Source organism: Mustela lutreola, chromosome 4 (assembly GCF_030435805.1).
Source record: "Mustela lutreola isolate mMusLut2 chromosome 4, mMusLut2.pri, whole genome shotgun sequence".
NCBI lineage: Eukaryota > Metazoa > Chordata > Mammalia > Carnivora > Mustelidae > Mustela > Mustela lutreola.
The window spans coordinates 143,517,671-143,533,879 of record NC_081293.1 but is presented as its reverse complement, the minus strand read 5'-3'; the positions used below and the strand labels follow the sequence as shown (position 1 = coordinate 143,533,879).

The following is a 16,209-nucleotide window of genomic DNA, read 5'->3' as shown; positions in this document are numbered from 1 at the left end:
TTGTAATGCTTTCTTTCCCTGTCCCTTCCTTTTCATTTTGGAAACTGCTAATCAACAAGGAAAAAAGGCATAAAGGAAAATAAGTGAGTTTGGAGTTTTTAAAATTAGGCAGTTGGCATTTGGCTGAAATTAGCACAAATTTGAAAGTTAAAAGTTTACAGGCCTCAAAACTAAGACAGGAAATGTATCTGCTTTCTAAATGTGGTTGAAGTCCATTTATCTTTTCATAATGATTTTCCATAACAGGTTTTGAATTTTAAAAATTCACCAGTTGATTTATTTTGATTCTTTTCACTTTTTTTTTCTCTTTTTCCCTTTTCTTTCTTTCTCTCTTTTTCTCTCAGAGTAGAGAAAGCTATTTAACATATGGACTCTTCTGTATCAGGGAATATCTAATACTACAACTCAAATCATCAATACCCATTCATAGACTTCCCAAACAGAGTTCAAAGTCCATGAGTATTATAAATGAAACTTGAACAGATGACTAGGCAAACCCCTTCTACCATGAGAAACAATAATAGCAAGTACTCAATACATTTCAATTAAATTAATATGTGAATGTCCTAGAGGAATTATGAATGGATATTCCCAAAGGATTTCCATAAATTAACCTGAGAATCTTCATTTAACATTTAGAGTTTTTTTAACCCATAGGATGAAAAAATGATGACATTTTATTTTTAATGGTGAATTTTATGATGGTAAAATTTATATTAATAATATTCAACATGCAATACTCTAAGAACGATTCCATTTGTAATTCTTTTAAAAATCCTGCTGTTGAATGAAATGGGAACTGTTATAACCACAGTTTTCCTGCAGCACTGCAATATGAATGGTCTTTTTCTAAGTGGCATTTCTATCACATGGATTGAATTTTAAACTATTTTTTTCAGTGGCCAATCAGACATTATAAAATAGTTATGCTACTGACTTGGTATATGTTCAGTGTCAAGCCATTTTTTCCACTGACAGCTTGAGAAGATTGTAAAACCATTAAAAATTTTAAACTTGTGGCTCAAAGGGACTTTCTACAATTAGACTGCTTTTAATTTTCTCATTCTGTTTGGTGAACACCTGTCTTTCCTTGAATACTGAACCAAAGTAAAACTTACTGGATTCTTCTAGCATTTTATTTTGGAGCTCAGATAAAACAGAAGCTCTTTAACATTTTAAATATTTGTATTAGGGGCGCCTGGGTGGCTCAGTGGGTTAAGCCACTGCCTTCGGCTCAGGTCATGATCTCAGGGTCCTGGGATCGAGTCCCGCATGGGGCTCTCTGCTCAGCAGGGAGCCTGCTTCCCTCTCTCTCTGCCTGCCTCTCTGCCTACTTGTGATCTCTGTCTGTCAAATAAACAAATAAAATCTTTAAAAATAAATAAATAAATAAATAAATATTTGTATTAAAAAAAAGGGAGAACTATTTACAGTTTGACTTCACATATTCATAAAAAATATACATGAGATCCTTTTTAAAAATATGCATTCAGTTATTAATGGTAAAGTAGTATTATTTAAGGAAGATATGACTTTCCCTAGTCATTGAGAATGTTGGAAGCTCTGGAAGAGTAATTTAAGATGCAGGAACCTTATGCTACTGTCAGTATGCTCACTTTTGAGCACTGCATCGGATAAAAATTCCTCTAAAGAAAGATACTGTATTATTTACCTTTGTATACCAACACCTCCTATAGAGTTCAGCACACAGTAGGAAATTAATAGCTATTGAATTGAAATAACAATCCTTTGAAATAGCCTTTTTTTTTAAGATTTCATTTATTTATTTGACAGAGATATCACAAGTAGGCGGAGAGGCAGAGAGAGAGAGAGAGGAGGAAGTAGGCTCCCTGCTGAGCAGAAAGCCCGATGTGGGGCTTGATCCCTGGACCCTAGGATCATGACCTGAGCTGAAGGCAGAGGCTTTAACCCACTGAGCCACCCAGGCGCCCCTGAAATAGCCTTTTTAAAAATTTTATTTATCTATCTATTTATTTATTTATTTAGTGTTTTTAAAGATCTTATTTATTTGACAGAGAGAGATCAGAAGTAAGCATAGCAGCAGACAGAGAGAAAAGGGGAAGCAGGCTCCCTGCTGAGCAGAAAGCCCGATGTGGGGCTGGATACTAGGACCCTGGGATCATGACCTGAGCCGAAGGCAGAGGCCTAACCCAGTGTGCCCCTGAAATAGCCTTTTTCATCATCTAATTTTGAGTACTGACTTTGTATCACTCTTTTCAGGTGCTTAGCATTCAAAGGTGGAAAACAGTCTCATCGTCAAAAACACATGACCTAGTAGAAGAGAAAAATATGTAGTAATAGATGTGGCAGCTGATATGCTAGAAGATTCTCAGCCCAGACTTCACATTGGAATCATGTGAGAAATTAAAAATGTTCCCTTCATCCCAAACCAATTCAATCTGGATATTTGGGAGTGGTTTCAGGTCATTAGTATTTTGAAGTGCTCTACCAAGTAATCCAGTGTTCAGGAGGTTGAGAAGTACTGTGCTTAAAGTAAGCAAGGTCATAAGAAAGTGTTCCTAATTCAGCCTGGTAGAATAAGGAACTTTTTTTTTTAAGTGGTTTCCTTTAACTTTTTATTTTTTATTTTTTTTTTGAAAATTTTACATTTGTATTTTTAAAAAGAAAAACATTTAAATATTATACAAAATTCAGAACTTTTTTAGAGTTCTTTGCATTTTATATGCACTTCAGTATTTTGTTTGTTTCTTTTTTTTTAAATTTTTTTTTATAAACATATATTTTTATCCCCAGGGGTGCAATGGTGAGTGCTGTGAAGTGTGTAAACCTGGTGATTCACAGAATAAGGAACATTTATTAAGAAAAGCTGGTGCTTAAGCTAACCTTTAAAGAATGCTATTAGTTAAATGGAGACATGGTGAAGGGTATTGGAAAGGTGAAAATATGGCTAATGGAGAGAAAGATCATGACACATTTAGGAAACAAGAGGTTGTTTGTCATGATTAACATTTAGAGTATATGTAGGCAGATCTGGGACTATAATATGCAAAAATTAGATATGTTACATGAAGGGAATATATGTTAACTCTTCAATATTCATTATATTCTAGATAGTTATTCCCCATCTATCTGTAAGCCTATAATAGTAATTCATTCCTTCTCTAATAATTGGTTCAGGTGTATTTGGATGTAAACAGGTCAAAATCAGTGAGGAACTTACTCTAGCTCCATGGGAAAGAAAAACAGTTTTTTTCCAACTGGATACATAGTGGGAATTACATTCCACAGTTACTGCCTGAAGTCCCATGCAACTGTGAAAGGAGCCAGATTGAGAATCAGTAGCTGATACAAGGCAGAGTCAAAAACCTGAGAAGCAGAACTGGAACCCTAGGCAGAGCCCACTGTGTCTCTAAACTGATACGTGAAATTTAAAATGCTCTTCTTATTAAGTCACTTTGAGTCTGTTTTTTTTTGTGCCAAGTTCATCCAATTAATTCATTAAGACCAATGATTTTCATTTCAAAGGCAAAAAGGAGATAATATGCCAGTTTAGGAAGAGAATTTTTTAAAAGATATTACTTGTTTATTTATTTGACAGAGATCACATGTAGATAGAGAGAGGAGGAGGAGGAAGCAGGCTCCTTGCTGAGCAGAGAGCCCCATGTGGGACTTGATCCTAGGACCCTGAGATCACGACCTGAGCCAAAGGCAGAGGCTTAATCCACTGAGCCACCCAGGTGCACTAAGTAGAGAATTTTTAAAGGGGAGGAAAACAACATTGTTTTACCTTTAAATGAAATGGTATTTTTCTGTATATGCCAGGCATTGCACATTTATGCATGTGTGTGCCTCACACATGCATAAAATTTTACAGATTTGGGTTTTATTCTTTTGAAAACAGTACATAGATTGGACTTGATGAGGCATACACTAGAAACAAAAGAACCTAGAAATTACTTTAGAAACTGCAGTGTAGATGATTTTCAAGGGAAAGGCAGAGTCCAAACTATTTAGGAGATAGAATTGGTAAGATTTGACAATTACTAGAACTTTGTGGCTAAGAGAAATGGAAAAATCTAGAATAAGCTATTTCCTGGGAATGTGTGACTATGTCTAAGTGAGAATGGACTGAACTGAATGTGCAACACTGTCCGATTGGCCCTGGTTTTTATCATGAACTTAAGTTGGATAAGGCAAATGCTACAGGAATGAAGTTACTCAAATTTTCTCCTTACTCTGTTGCATAAAGTGAGAGTTAACAGTTATACATTGCAATTCAGAAGATTTCATTTAACAAAGAAAATGCATTTTATACAGACTTCATTGGAATTCCGAGAGACTAGACACGACAGTTTTCCTATTGAGCAGGTATTGTAAATAAAAGTGAAATGCTTAGTACCTATTTTACTTATGTGAACTCTGGTAGTCTTGTTATATCATGTATTACTCTTAGAACTTTATTTCAGAGGGCGTAAAACTACTATGTATATTTTTCATTAACCCCAGTCCCTCAGATTTCATTTTTTATGCACTTTTTGTTTCAATGGGAATTTTCCTTCCATAGGAATTTTTATTGCCTTCAGTTAATGAAGTACAAATAATGTACTTCATTGATATGTATTGCTTCTTATATGTATGTTTCCATAGCTATGATTATATTCTATGTTTACATTATACATAACATACATGGTTAAATACCGACTTATTTAGCATTAACAACACAGAGATGTTATTTTTTATCAGTATTTTCTATTTAGAAATCTGTTGATATTACTGAATGGCATTTTTGACATCCAGTCCAGGTCTTGCACCTATCATGTTACTACATTTTTGAAGTTAATACAATTTAAGTGCCAGAGCTAAAACAGGTATATCTGAAAGAGTGTGCCTAAAAGCCAAATTATTTTTTGTACTATTTTATATGGATTTTCATCTCTTCAAAAGCTAGAAATCAAAGAGTCCTCAAATTCACTAAAGTAACATTTGGAATTTACATTTTTCAATCTAAATTATTTTTCAAGTTAAATTATACTATCACCAACACTAAGGCAGCTTTTAAATCAAATCAGGTATTTTAAAGAACTGTTAAAAATGAGAAAGTATGGGGGCACCTGGGTGGCTCAGTGGGTTAAAGCCTCTGCCTTCGGCTCAGGTCATGATCCCAGGGTCCTGGGATGGAGCCCCACATTGGGCTCTCTGCTCAGCGGGGAGCCTGCTTCCCCCTTCTCTCTCTGCCTGCCTCTGTGCCTACTTGTGATCTCTGTCTGTTAAATAAATAAAATCTTTAAAAAAAAAATGAGAAAGTATGGGGAGCCTGGGTGGCTCAGTGTGTTGGGCCTCTGCCTTCGGCTCAGGTCATGGTCTTGGGGTCCTGGGATGGAGCTGCACATCAGGCTTTCTGCTTCCCCCCCTCTCTCTGCCAGCCTCTCTGCCTACTTGTGATCTCTCTCTGTCAAATAAATTAATAAAATCCTTAAAAAAAATGAGAAAATATGCAAATGATGCTTATTGCTTACTTAATGCTTGAGGGTCTACAGTAGGTACAGAACAATGGTTAACAATTATTGAGCACTGACTCTCTGCCCAGTACTGTTCAATTTAAATGAAATTGGTTAAATCCTCACTCCAATAATACTTCTCAGGTAATATTATTTTCACTTTGCAGGTGGGGAAATTGAAGTGTAAAGAGATGGAGTAGTTTGCCCAAGCTAGAATGCAATAAAGCTATGCTACAAATTTACACTCTTAAGGTCTTTGCTCCCAGATATATTAATCTGCTGCTTCCCACAGAAATCTAGGGAGATAAGACAAGCTTAACTGAAACAGTTAAGGTGAAACACTTTCCAGTTCCATAATATCAATCATCAATGCTGTAAATACATAGAAAAAGTAAAAATCAATGAAGGCTTTGCAGAAGGCATGGATTGCAGTTTGAAAATGTTGGGTGTTAGTGTGGTCCTTGACTCCAAATGCTATGTAAACTTGTATGAACTATTAACATCTCATTGATGTGATGATTCAGAAATAACTACTCTATGTTAGAGTTTTGTTTGTTTTTTTGAGAAGCAATAGATAAGATATGTAGAAGACTAAGTAATTGACATAAGACTTAGGTTTCCTGGCAAAAGTAAGTTATCAAAGGGGGTCATTAAGGATTTAGAGAGAAAAAGAGAAGAAAAAAAAGAGGGAGGGGAAAGAGTGAAAAGGAATGGATATATTCCTGTGTCGCCAAGCTGTATCCATCTAGAATGATAGACGCACTCTTGTCTTTAAATGGGGTAAACACAGTAACATTGCAAAAACTCCATTTATGCTGATTGAAGTGTATTGTTATACACAACATGATTATACACAATATTGTTATATTATTGTTATACACAATATGTTATACACAATAGTGATTAAAAGGATATTTATTTTTTTTTCTGTTGCAAAGCATGCCAGATATTATCTCCTTAAAGATTAAGAACAAACTTGTTTCTGTGGTATCAAAAGAAAAGGGGGGAAGGATTTACTAGGTCAGAATAAACATTTCTGAGGGAGCAAATAAGAAACCCTTCGATTCAGCAGACTGTGCCTGAATATTCACCATTTGTGCCTGAATACAAGGTCATTTTTGCTATAGAAATTTTTTTTTTTTTTTGCTATAGAAAAATACAAAATGAAGATTTTGGCCATTTTGGACTTTAGGGAATATAGGCGATAGTCTTATGTCTATTTATATTATTTAATGTATCAATTTTCAAAAACGTTTAATTATGTAGTATATGAAATAGTATATGGTTTAGGAATGTTGCTTTTTTCCATTTTCTATTTTTTTTAAAGATTTTATTTATTTGACAGAGAGAAATCACAAGTAGGCAGAGAGGCAGGCAGAGAGAGAGGGGGAAGCAGGCTCCCTGCTGAGCAGAGAGCCCAATGCAGGGCTCGATCCCAGGACCCCGAGACCATGACCTGAGCCGAAGGCAGAGGCTTAACCCACTGAACCACCCAAGTGCCCCTCCATTTTCTAGTTTTATAGAATACTTTTCATTCACTACATTGGATTGGATAGAACTCATGCCTTCCCAGAACCTCAGAATGTGCCGTTATTTGGATATAAGGTATTTTCAGATGTCAAAATAAGGTCATATTAGAGTGGGCTCTAAGTCCAATATAGCTGATGTCCTTTTAAGAAAAAAAAGACACAGCGAGCAAGGCCAGGTAATGATGGAGGCAGGGATAGTGTATCTATAGCCAAAGAACTCCAGGGATTGCTGGCAACCACCAGAGGGGAGGGAGAAACAAAAAAGAATCCTTCTCTGTAGTTTCAGAAGGAGCATGCCTTTGCTATACCTTGATTTTGTACTCTTAGTCTTCAGAACCATGAGAGAATAAATACCTATTGTTTTAAACTGCTCAATTTGGGACACCTGGGTGGCTCAGTGGGTTAAAGCCTCTGCCTTCAGCTCAGGTCATGATCCCATGGTCCTGGGATGGAGCCCCACATCGGGCTCTCTGCTCAGCAGGGAGCCTGCTTCTCCCTCTCTCTGTCTGCTTCTCTGCCTACTTCTGATCTCTCTCTATGTCAAATAAATAAATAAAATTAAAAAAAAAAACTGCTCAATTTGTGCTAATTTCTTATGGCAGTCTAGGAATACATTTGTACAAACACATTTATGCTTCACCATTCATGTGCTCTTAGATACTAGAGTACTGTTTTGAGTTTTCCAAGACAGTTTTTTTTTTTACTTTTAATTTTTTATTTTTTATAAACATATATTTTTATCCCCAGGGTACAGGTCTGTGAATCACCAGGTTTACACACTTCACAGCACTCACCAAAGCACATACCCTCCCCAATGTCCATAATCCCACCCCCTTCTCCCAAATCCCCTCCCCCCAGCAACCCTCAGTTTGTTTTGTGAGATTAAGAGTCACTTATGTTTTGTCTCCCTCCCAATCCCATCTTGTTTCATTTATTCTTCTCGTACCCACTTAAGCCCCCATGTTGCATCACCACTTCCTCATATCAGGGAGATCATATGATAGTTGTCTTTCACTGCTTGACTTATTTCGCTAAGCATGATACGCTCTAGTTCCATCCATGTTGTCGCAAATGGCAAGATTTCATTTCTTTTGATGGCTGCATAGTATTCCATTGTGTATATATACCACATCTTCTTGATCCATTCATCTGTTGATGGACATCTAGGTTCTTTCCATAGTTTGGCTATTGTGGACATTGCTGCTATAAACATTCAGGTACACGTGCCCCTTTGGATCACTACGTTTGTATCTTTAGGGTAAATACCCAGTAGTGCAATTGCTGGGTCATAGGGCAGTTCTATTTTCAACATTTTGAGGAACCTCCATGCTGTTTTCCAGAGTGGCTGCACCAGCTTGCATTCCCACCAACAGTGTAGGAGGGTTCCCCTTTCTCCGCATCCTCGCCAGCATCTGTCATTTCCTGACTTGTTGATTTTAGCCATTCTGACTGGTGTGAGGTGATATCTCATTGTGGTTTTGATTTGTATTTCCCTGATGCCGAGTGATATGGAGCACTTTTTCATGTGTCTGTTGGCCATCTGGATGTCTTCCAAGACAGTTTTTAAGAGTACATAATCCAGATTACCTTCAACACTGTTTGAGACACAGAACTTTTTAAAACTATGCTAATTCTTTCACACAAAATTTTGTCTTGTTATATACCATATACCATTTGCAAAATAACAAAACAGTTTATTTTTCCTGTGTGTGTGCTTAATCTCACAACTTAGTTAAATCTTTAAAAGAATTCTTTAAAGAAAAATAAATGAAAGATTTCCTTACAATACCCTAAATTAATTAAACATCTAACCCTGGGAATTCTGAGGTCATTTCCTAGGAAAAAAAAAATTAAAATCTATGTTTAATTACCTTCCTCCTTTTTTTTTTCTTTTTTTAACACTGAATTATGGAGAAAATTGTATAAGCATTAGCATTTATTATTGATTGAAGTTCTTTCTGATTAATATGTCTTTCCAGATAGTGGTTTGTAGTTCAAAATAAAGTAATTGAGAGAGTGACCGATATGAGAGTATGCAGGGATTTAAGGATTCAAAATACGATTTCCTATTTCCTGTGGAATGATGTTAGGAATATGTGCTATCTTATATTTAAACAAACATGAAAGTCGCGTGATGGAACTGGTCAATTTTCAATGAACTCGTTCATGGAAAGATGAAGTTTGATTTACAGTTGACAAAGCATATACAGAGGTATAGTTTTGTATGAAAGAAAGAATCTTAAAAATTAATAACCAGAGGATGTGAGGGCGACTTGGCTGAGACATCTGTCACTTCATTGATCGCCAGGGTTGTTTCGGTTGATCTGGCTGTGTAGGCGGGTGTCCCCTTCCTCCCTCATAGCTCCATGTGCATCCCTCCCAAAGCTGTGCACTCCATAGAAGAGGACGACCTTCCCCAGTAGAGGAGAGGACCATTCCTCAGTCAAGGGTATACAAGTAGCTGTACTCCCCTACTAGAACCTCCAAACAAGCTCTCAAGGTCCATTTGTAGGAGAACGTAGGGTAGTTAAGCTTCCAAGACTGCAGACTCATCCAAATGAGGTACTGTATGTGGCAGTTTGCTTTTATTTAAGAGAAAAAAAATTAATAACCAGAAGTGAAGTATAAAGCACTTTCTTCAAAGCATCTAAAAACTGCATGCTTAGTAACTTCCTGAGGTCTTTTTAAGTAAGAGATAGAGGGGGAAGGGACAGAGGGAAAGGAAGAGATAGAATCTTAAGCAAGCTCCATACCCAGTGTAGAACCCAATGTGGGGCTTGATCTTACAACACTGAGATCATGACCTGAGCCAAAATCAAGAGTCAGATGCTTAACAGACTAAGCCACCTGAGTGCCCCAAATTCCTGAGGTGTTGATGAGAGTTACTTTGTTAATTTTCTTTACCAAGTTCTTATAGGTCAGAATCTTGATGTCCCTATTTTGATTAAACTGTTACATCTTATAAAATTAGTAATTGTAGTATTTATTATTTATTATAGTATTGATTGTAGACCTCATTACAAATACTTAAGAAGAATGTTGTATTTCAATCACAAGCATCCTAAAGTGGTAAGGTTGAGAGGGAAATATACCTGGAAAAGAGAAACTAAGGCCTCTAAATAATATTCCTTATTATTAATATATCCTTATTTTTCTTTAATACCAAAGTGATACTTTTTTAAAACTCTGCAGTCTCATCCCATTGTATAGAAAAGATATGGTAACTTTTAATATATGTTTTATAAGTGGCACACTTCTCTTTACTCATTTAAAGTGAACTCATCACCTAGTCACCTTCTCTGACTTCCAAAAATATTCTTGTTTCCATAATTTTTGCCTTTTCCAACTAATTCTCAATTATCCACTCAATAAATGTATGTGCAAAGTGATGGCAACATAATCAGTTTTTTTCTTTAATTTCTTAGAAGTTTATTCTTTCTTGTGGTACATGTACACAATGGAATATTATCCAGCCATCAGAAATTATGAATATTGACCATTTGCATTGGCATGGATGGAACTAGAGGAGATTATATTAAATAAGTCAGTCAGAGAAAGACAGTTATCATGTAGTTTCACTCATATGTGGAACATAAGCAATAGCACAAAGGGCCATAGGGGAAGAGAGGGAAACCCAAAGAGGGAGAAATGAGACAGGGAGGCAAACCATGAGGAAACCCCAGAAATAATCTAGGGGTTTTAGAGAGGAGGAGGGTGGGGAGGAATAACAGGGTGATGGGTATTGAGGAGGGCATGTACTGTGATGAGCACTGGGTGTTACACTTAACTAATGAGTCACTGAACACTACATCAAAAACTAGTTATGGGGGTGCCTGGGTGGCTCAGTGGGTTAAAGCCTCTGCCTTCGGCTTGGCTTGATCCCAGGGTTCTGGGATTGAGCCCTGCATTGGGCTCTCTGCTCAGCGGGGAGCCTGCTTCCCCTTCTCTCTCTGCCTGCCTCTCTGGCTACTTGTGATCTCTGTCTGTCAAATAAATAAATAAATCTTTTAAAAAAAACTAATTATGTACTATACAGTGGTTAACTGAACATAATTTTTAAAAGTTGCTTCTTTCTTAGGAAAAAGCAAACAAAAACACTTCCACTATCTTTGCTTCTCCTTTAGAAAACTGCACTTTTTTTTTTCTGGCTCGTATACAGATTTTTGAAAAATACTGCATCCATTTCATTTTTTCTCATTGCATTCTAGATCCCCTGCTACTCTGATGAAGCCTTCTCTGTGCTGCTAAATATTTTTGCCATATCTTTCTCTTAGTTTTTTTTTTTTTTCCCAAGTATTATCTTCCACAATAGCTCTATTCTGCTTGAAACTATTTATCACCCATTTATGGAATTTTTCTCTTCTCTTGGCTTTCAGGATAATATACTTGTTTGCCACGTACTTCTCTAGTAATTAATCTGATAAGCCTTTCAAGCCTTCTTTATGGTTTTTAGTCCTTTTCTAAGAATGAGACTACCACAAGGCTGAATTATTATTTGTATATTGTTGCCTTTTATATTACCTTAGAAAGCTCAGGCATAATTATAGTTTCAGTGATCACTTGGCAAGCAAGCCTGACTTTTTTTTTTTTTTTTAAGATTTTATTTATTTATTTGACAGAGAGAAATCACAAGCAGGCAGAGAGGCAGGCAGAGAGAGAGGAGGAAGCAGGCTCCCTGCTGAGCAGAGAGCCCGATGCGGGCCTTGATCCCAGGACCCTGAGATCATGACCTGAGCCGAAGGCAGCGGCTTAACCCACTGAGCCACCCAGGCGCCCGCAAGCCTGACTTTTATCCTTACTTCTAATGGAAGCTCCAGTACATCTAATAAGGGGATCTTTTCAATAATCAACCATTAGCTTTTTTTTTTTTTTAAAGATTTTATTTATTTATCAGAGAGAGGGGGGGAGAGAGCGAGCACAGGCAGACAGAATGGCAGGCAGAAGAGGTAGAGGGAGAAGCAGGCTCCCTGCTGAGCAAGGAGCCTGATGTGGGACTCGATCCCAGGACGCTGGGATCATGACCTGAGCCGAAGGCAGCTGCTTAACCAACTGAGCCACCCAGGCGTCCCTCAACCATTAGCTTTTGTTGCATGCATTTAACACATTTTTTTTTTTAAGATTTTATTTATTTATTTGACAGAGAGAGATCACAAGTAGGTAGAGAGGCAGGCAGAGAAAGAGGAGGAAACAGGCTCCCTGCTGAGCCGAGAGCCTGATGTGGGGCTCCATCCCAAGACCCTGAGATCATGACCTGAGCCGAAGGCAGCGGCTTAACCCACTGAGCCACCCAGGCGCCCCTGTTGCATGCATTTAATGTAAAACTTGCCACCTTCTCTAGATGGAATGCTTCCGATTCTGTCAACTTTGACATTCTCCTGGTCCCAGAAGGATGGACACCATACTATGAATAACAATTTCTTTGATACTAAAATATAATCAGTTGAAAAGTCCTGTCTGTCTAACTTGCCACCCCAAATAATGTATAGACATTCCCTCTAAATTTATGCTACTTCATTTTCTTACAAGGGGGCCTTTGCAAGTTTCCCTAATGCATAAAGCCTTTTTTCTTTACATTCACAAATTATAGGAGAATAGGTTTTTATATATCCTTATATTATTCCCTGTCTGCTTCATCTGTATAAACCTCATCTTATTAAAAATACAGCATGTTTTCTCAGGACAGAAATATTTCTATACTTTTTAAACATTACCTTTATGACTGAGCACATCTGTGGAGTTATATGGAATTTTATTATATCCTTCTTACTTAAATAGTTTGTTAATTTCCTAGCTAAACTCAAAAAGTATTTAATAATTAAAACTGGAATGTTTTGATACAGAATGAACAATTGTTTATATTTATTTAAAATAATAAGATCCAGTGGGAAAAGGTGAAGCAGAAGAATATATCAGTAACAATATTTAAAAAAAAAAAAAAACCTAGTTGGTTTTCATTTATTTCCAACAAAAGTTGGTAACCAAATCTCGCAAATGTAAGAATCTGTGTGTCCTTTAGTGACTATTGAAGCAAGTATTGATCCCTGTTTTGAAATGTATAGAAATATATTTTTATTTCAGGTTTATTTTTTCTTCTTTTTTTAAGTTATTATTTAAATTCTAGTTAACATACAGTATAGGGATTCAGTACTTCTGTACGGTGTTGTCATTTTTTAACCTGAGTTTTTTTACTATAGAATCAAATTATTATAATAACTTGATGGTTTTCATTTGCACTAAGCATGGTAATAGAATATATATGCTTTATATGTACATTATCTCTCAGATGAACTAGTAGTACTTGTGTTCATAAATGTAAAAAATGGTTCTCATTTTATTTCAGTTAACAATTTCTTCTCAGTATTGACATTTGCATTAAAAGTGTAATTTGCTATTTTGGCATATAGTTTATATTGCTTTGCATATTATGTAATTGTCAAAATCTGTGATGCTAAGAACACAATAATTGTGGACATTTGTAGTAAATATATGCTCTTAAAATGAAAATATCACTAGTCAAATCTGAAGTTCCTGAAAAAGAAAAATTATTCTTAATAAGAAACACTTATAAAATCTTGTACCAGGGGTACCTGGGTGGCTCAGTCAGTTAAGTGTCCAGCTCCTAATTTCTGTTTAGGTCATCATATCAGGGTTATAAGATGGAGCTCTCCATTGGCCTCTGAGCTGGTCATGGAGATTAAGGTTCTTCTTAAGATTATTAAGATTCTTTTTCTTCTCCCTTTGCCCACCCACCTCCCAACTTGCTCACTCACTCTCTGAAAAAAATAAATAAAATCTTGTAGCAAATACTGTATAGATCTTTTATGTGCTCAATCTCATTTAATCCTAACTACAGTGGTTCTATTTACAGAAAAGAAACTAAGGTTCAAAGAAGTTAAGTTACTTCTCCAAGGTCATTTGATAGTAAAAAGTGGAGCAGAAACTCCATCCTTGTTTTGTCTGATTCTACAGCCCACATAGAACACGTCACACTTGTTTAAATATTCAGTGAAGACCTATTATCAACATAATGTTAATTTTTAAAAATAAGCAAGTGGATTATATTCATATCCTTGACACCTCCTTTAGAAATACCAAGTTGATGGCAGATCTTAGTGTGCAAATATATTGCAGTGAACTTTGGACACAGGCCACATCTGACCTATTAAAATGGAAATATATGGGCTATTTTAGAGCCACATATTCCCATCATTGTGTCATGTGTATTTAAAAACAAAACAAACAAAAACTATTACGATAGGGGCCCTGGGTGGCTCAGTGGATTAAGCCGCTGCCTTTGGCTCAGGTCATGATCTCAGGGTCCTGGGATTGAGCCCTACATCGGGCTCTCTGCTCAGCAGGGAGTCTGTTTCCCCCTCTCTCTCTGCCTGATTCTCTACTTGTGATCTCTCTTTCTGTCAAATAAATAAATAAAATCTTTAAAAAAAAAAACCCAAAAAACAAAAAAACTATTACCATAGCTGCACTTTGTCATATATAATAAATTTTTTGAATGGGAGCTAAATAAGTCAAAATAAAAAGAGATAAACTGATCCGGTTTTCCCACCGCCCCCGCGGCGGGTCGCAGCAGCTCGGGCGGCGGGAGGAGCGGCAGCGGCCAGGCAGCCCAGCTTCGCGAAGGCTCTCGGCGCGCCGCGGCCCGCAGGCACCCGGCACGCGCCCGCCCCGCCGCCACGATGCCCAAGAGGAAGGTGAGCTCCGCCGAGGGCGCGGCGAAGGAGGAGCCCAAGAGGAGGTCGGCGCGGCTGTCCGCGAAGCCCGCGCCCGCGAAAGTGGAAGCGAAGCCCAAGAAGGCGGCAGCAAAGGATAAATCTTCAGACAAAAAAGTGCAAACAAAGGGGAAAAGAGGAGCAAAGGGAAAACAGGCTGAAGTGGCTAACCAAGATGCAAAAGACGACTTACCTGCAGAAAACGGAGAAACTAAAAATGAGGAGAGTCCAGCATCAGATGAAGCAGGAGAGAAAGAAGCCAAGTCTGATTAGTATCACATACCATGTCTTATCAGTGGTCCCTGTCTCCCTTCTTGTACAATCCAGAGGAATATTTTTATCAACTATTTTGTAAATGCAAGTTTTTTAGTAGCTCTAGAAACATTTTTAAGAAGGAGGGAATCCCACCTCATCCCATTTTTTAAGTGTAAATGCTTTTTTTTAAGAGGTGAAATCATTTGCTGGTTGTTTATTTTTTGGTACAACCAGAAAATAGTGGGATATTGAATGTGGGAGGCTTTGATTGTCTTGGGTGTCAGCTCAACATTCCATAGATGGGGTAGTTTTTATATCCTGTAATACCAAGCATACTAAATGGCAATTTGGAGTCAGTCGTGCATTTAATATGTCTTGAATATTTTAAATTACTCCTTTTCCCATGTTGTTTTGGTAGAATTGTTGCCTAAAGAAAACCACTCCTAGATCTTGGCTCCCCTTGTCAGAATTCTTGTGCGCTCTGTAACATCTTGGTTGTGGTAGTTCAGTTTTCCTAGTAACTCTGTTAATGTGCTGTGCAAGATTGAAAATTTGAGTATGTAGTGTATATGATATTAAATTGTGAATGAATGGGACTTAACACTGTTAACAGTGTATCAGCATTTGAATCTATTGGTACTTGATACACTGTTAAGGAAAAATTGTCTCCAAATTTTAAGCTGGAAGGTCACTGGAATAACTTTTAGAAAAGAATCACAACTACGTGATTTTCTTTTTTTTAGATTTTTGGTACGTACGTTAGGAATTGTGTAAAAATTGAAATGTCTGTACTGATCCTCAGAACAACCAATAAAAACTCAGTTATGAAAAAATTTTGTGAAGCACATAGATCAAGTTCTGGCTTAGATTTCATTAAAAGAATAACCACATTTGTTTTCCCAGAGTTCTCTTAAAATCTGAAAGTGGAATAAAAAAAAAAAAAAAAAAAAAAAAAAAAAAAAAAAAAGAGATAAACTACTGACATTTATCAGATAAATAAAATGATGTGGTTTTTTTTTCTCCATCTGGCACACAGTTTGTAGTTATGGAATCTTGAACCTCTTCTACTTAAAGTCACAGTTTTTCCCACAAACCTTTCTATTTTGTCATTTTATAATAAATAAAATATATAACCACAAGATATCATGGAAAAAACTCTTCTTAGTATACAGGTTAATGATGTTTGTAAGAAAATGCTTCCTTATATATGATTTGTTT

The 16,209-nt window shown here is 36.7% G+C and overlaps 1 protein-coding gene and 1 long non-coding RNA gene across 2 annotated transcripts in view; one reads left to right on the top strand and one right to left on the bottom strand.

Annotated features, from left to right (window-relative positions):
* The window catches only part of LOC131829455 (uncharacterized), a 70,060-nt gene that overhangs the window by 40,820 nt on the left and 13,031 nt on the right, over positions 1-16,209 (bottom strand). The gene's annotated exons all lie outside the window — the stretch shown is intronic.
* Positions 14,565-15,824, top strand: LOC131829454 (non-histone chromosomal protein HMG-14). Its single transcript, XM_059171272.1, has one exon. It carries the CDS (start codon positions 14,704-14,706, stop codon positions 15,007-15,009), a length of 306 nt encoding a protein of 101 aa, XP_059027255.1. The 5' UTR covers positions 14,565-14,703; the 3' UTR covers positions 15,010-15,824.

What these genes read in the sequence shown, in the direction of transcription:
- LOC131829454 (XM_059171272.1), top strand. Translation starts at nt 14,704, where the DNA reads ATGCCCAAGAGGAAGGTGAGCTCCGCCGAGGGCGCGGCGAAGGAGGAG.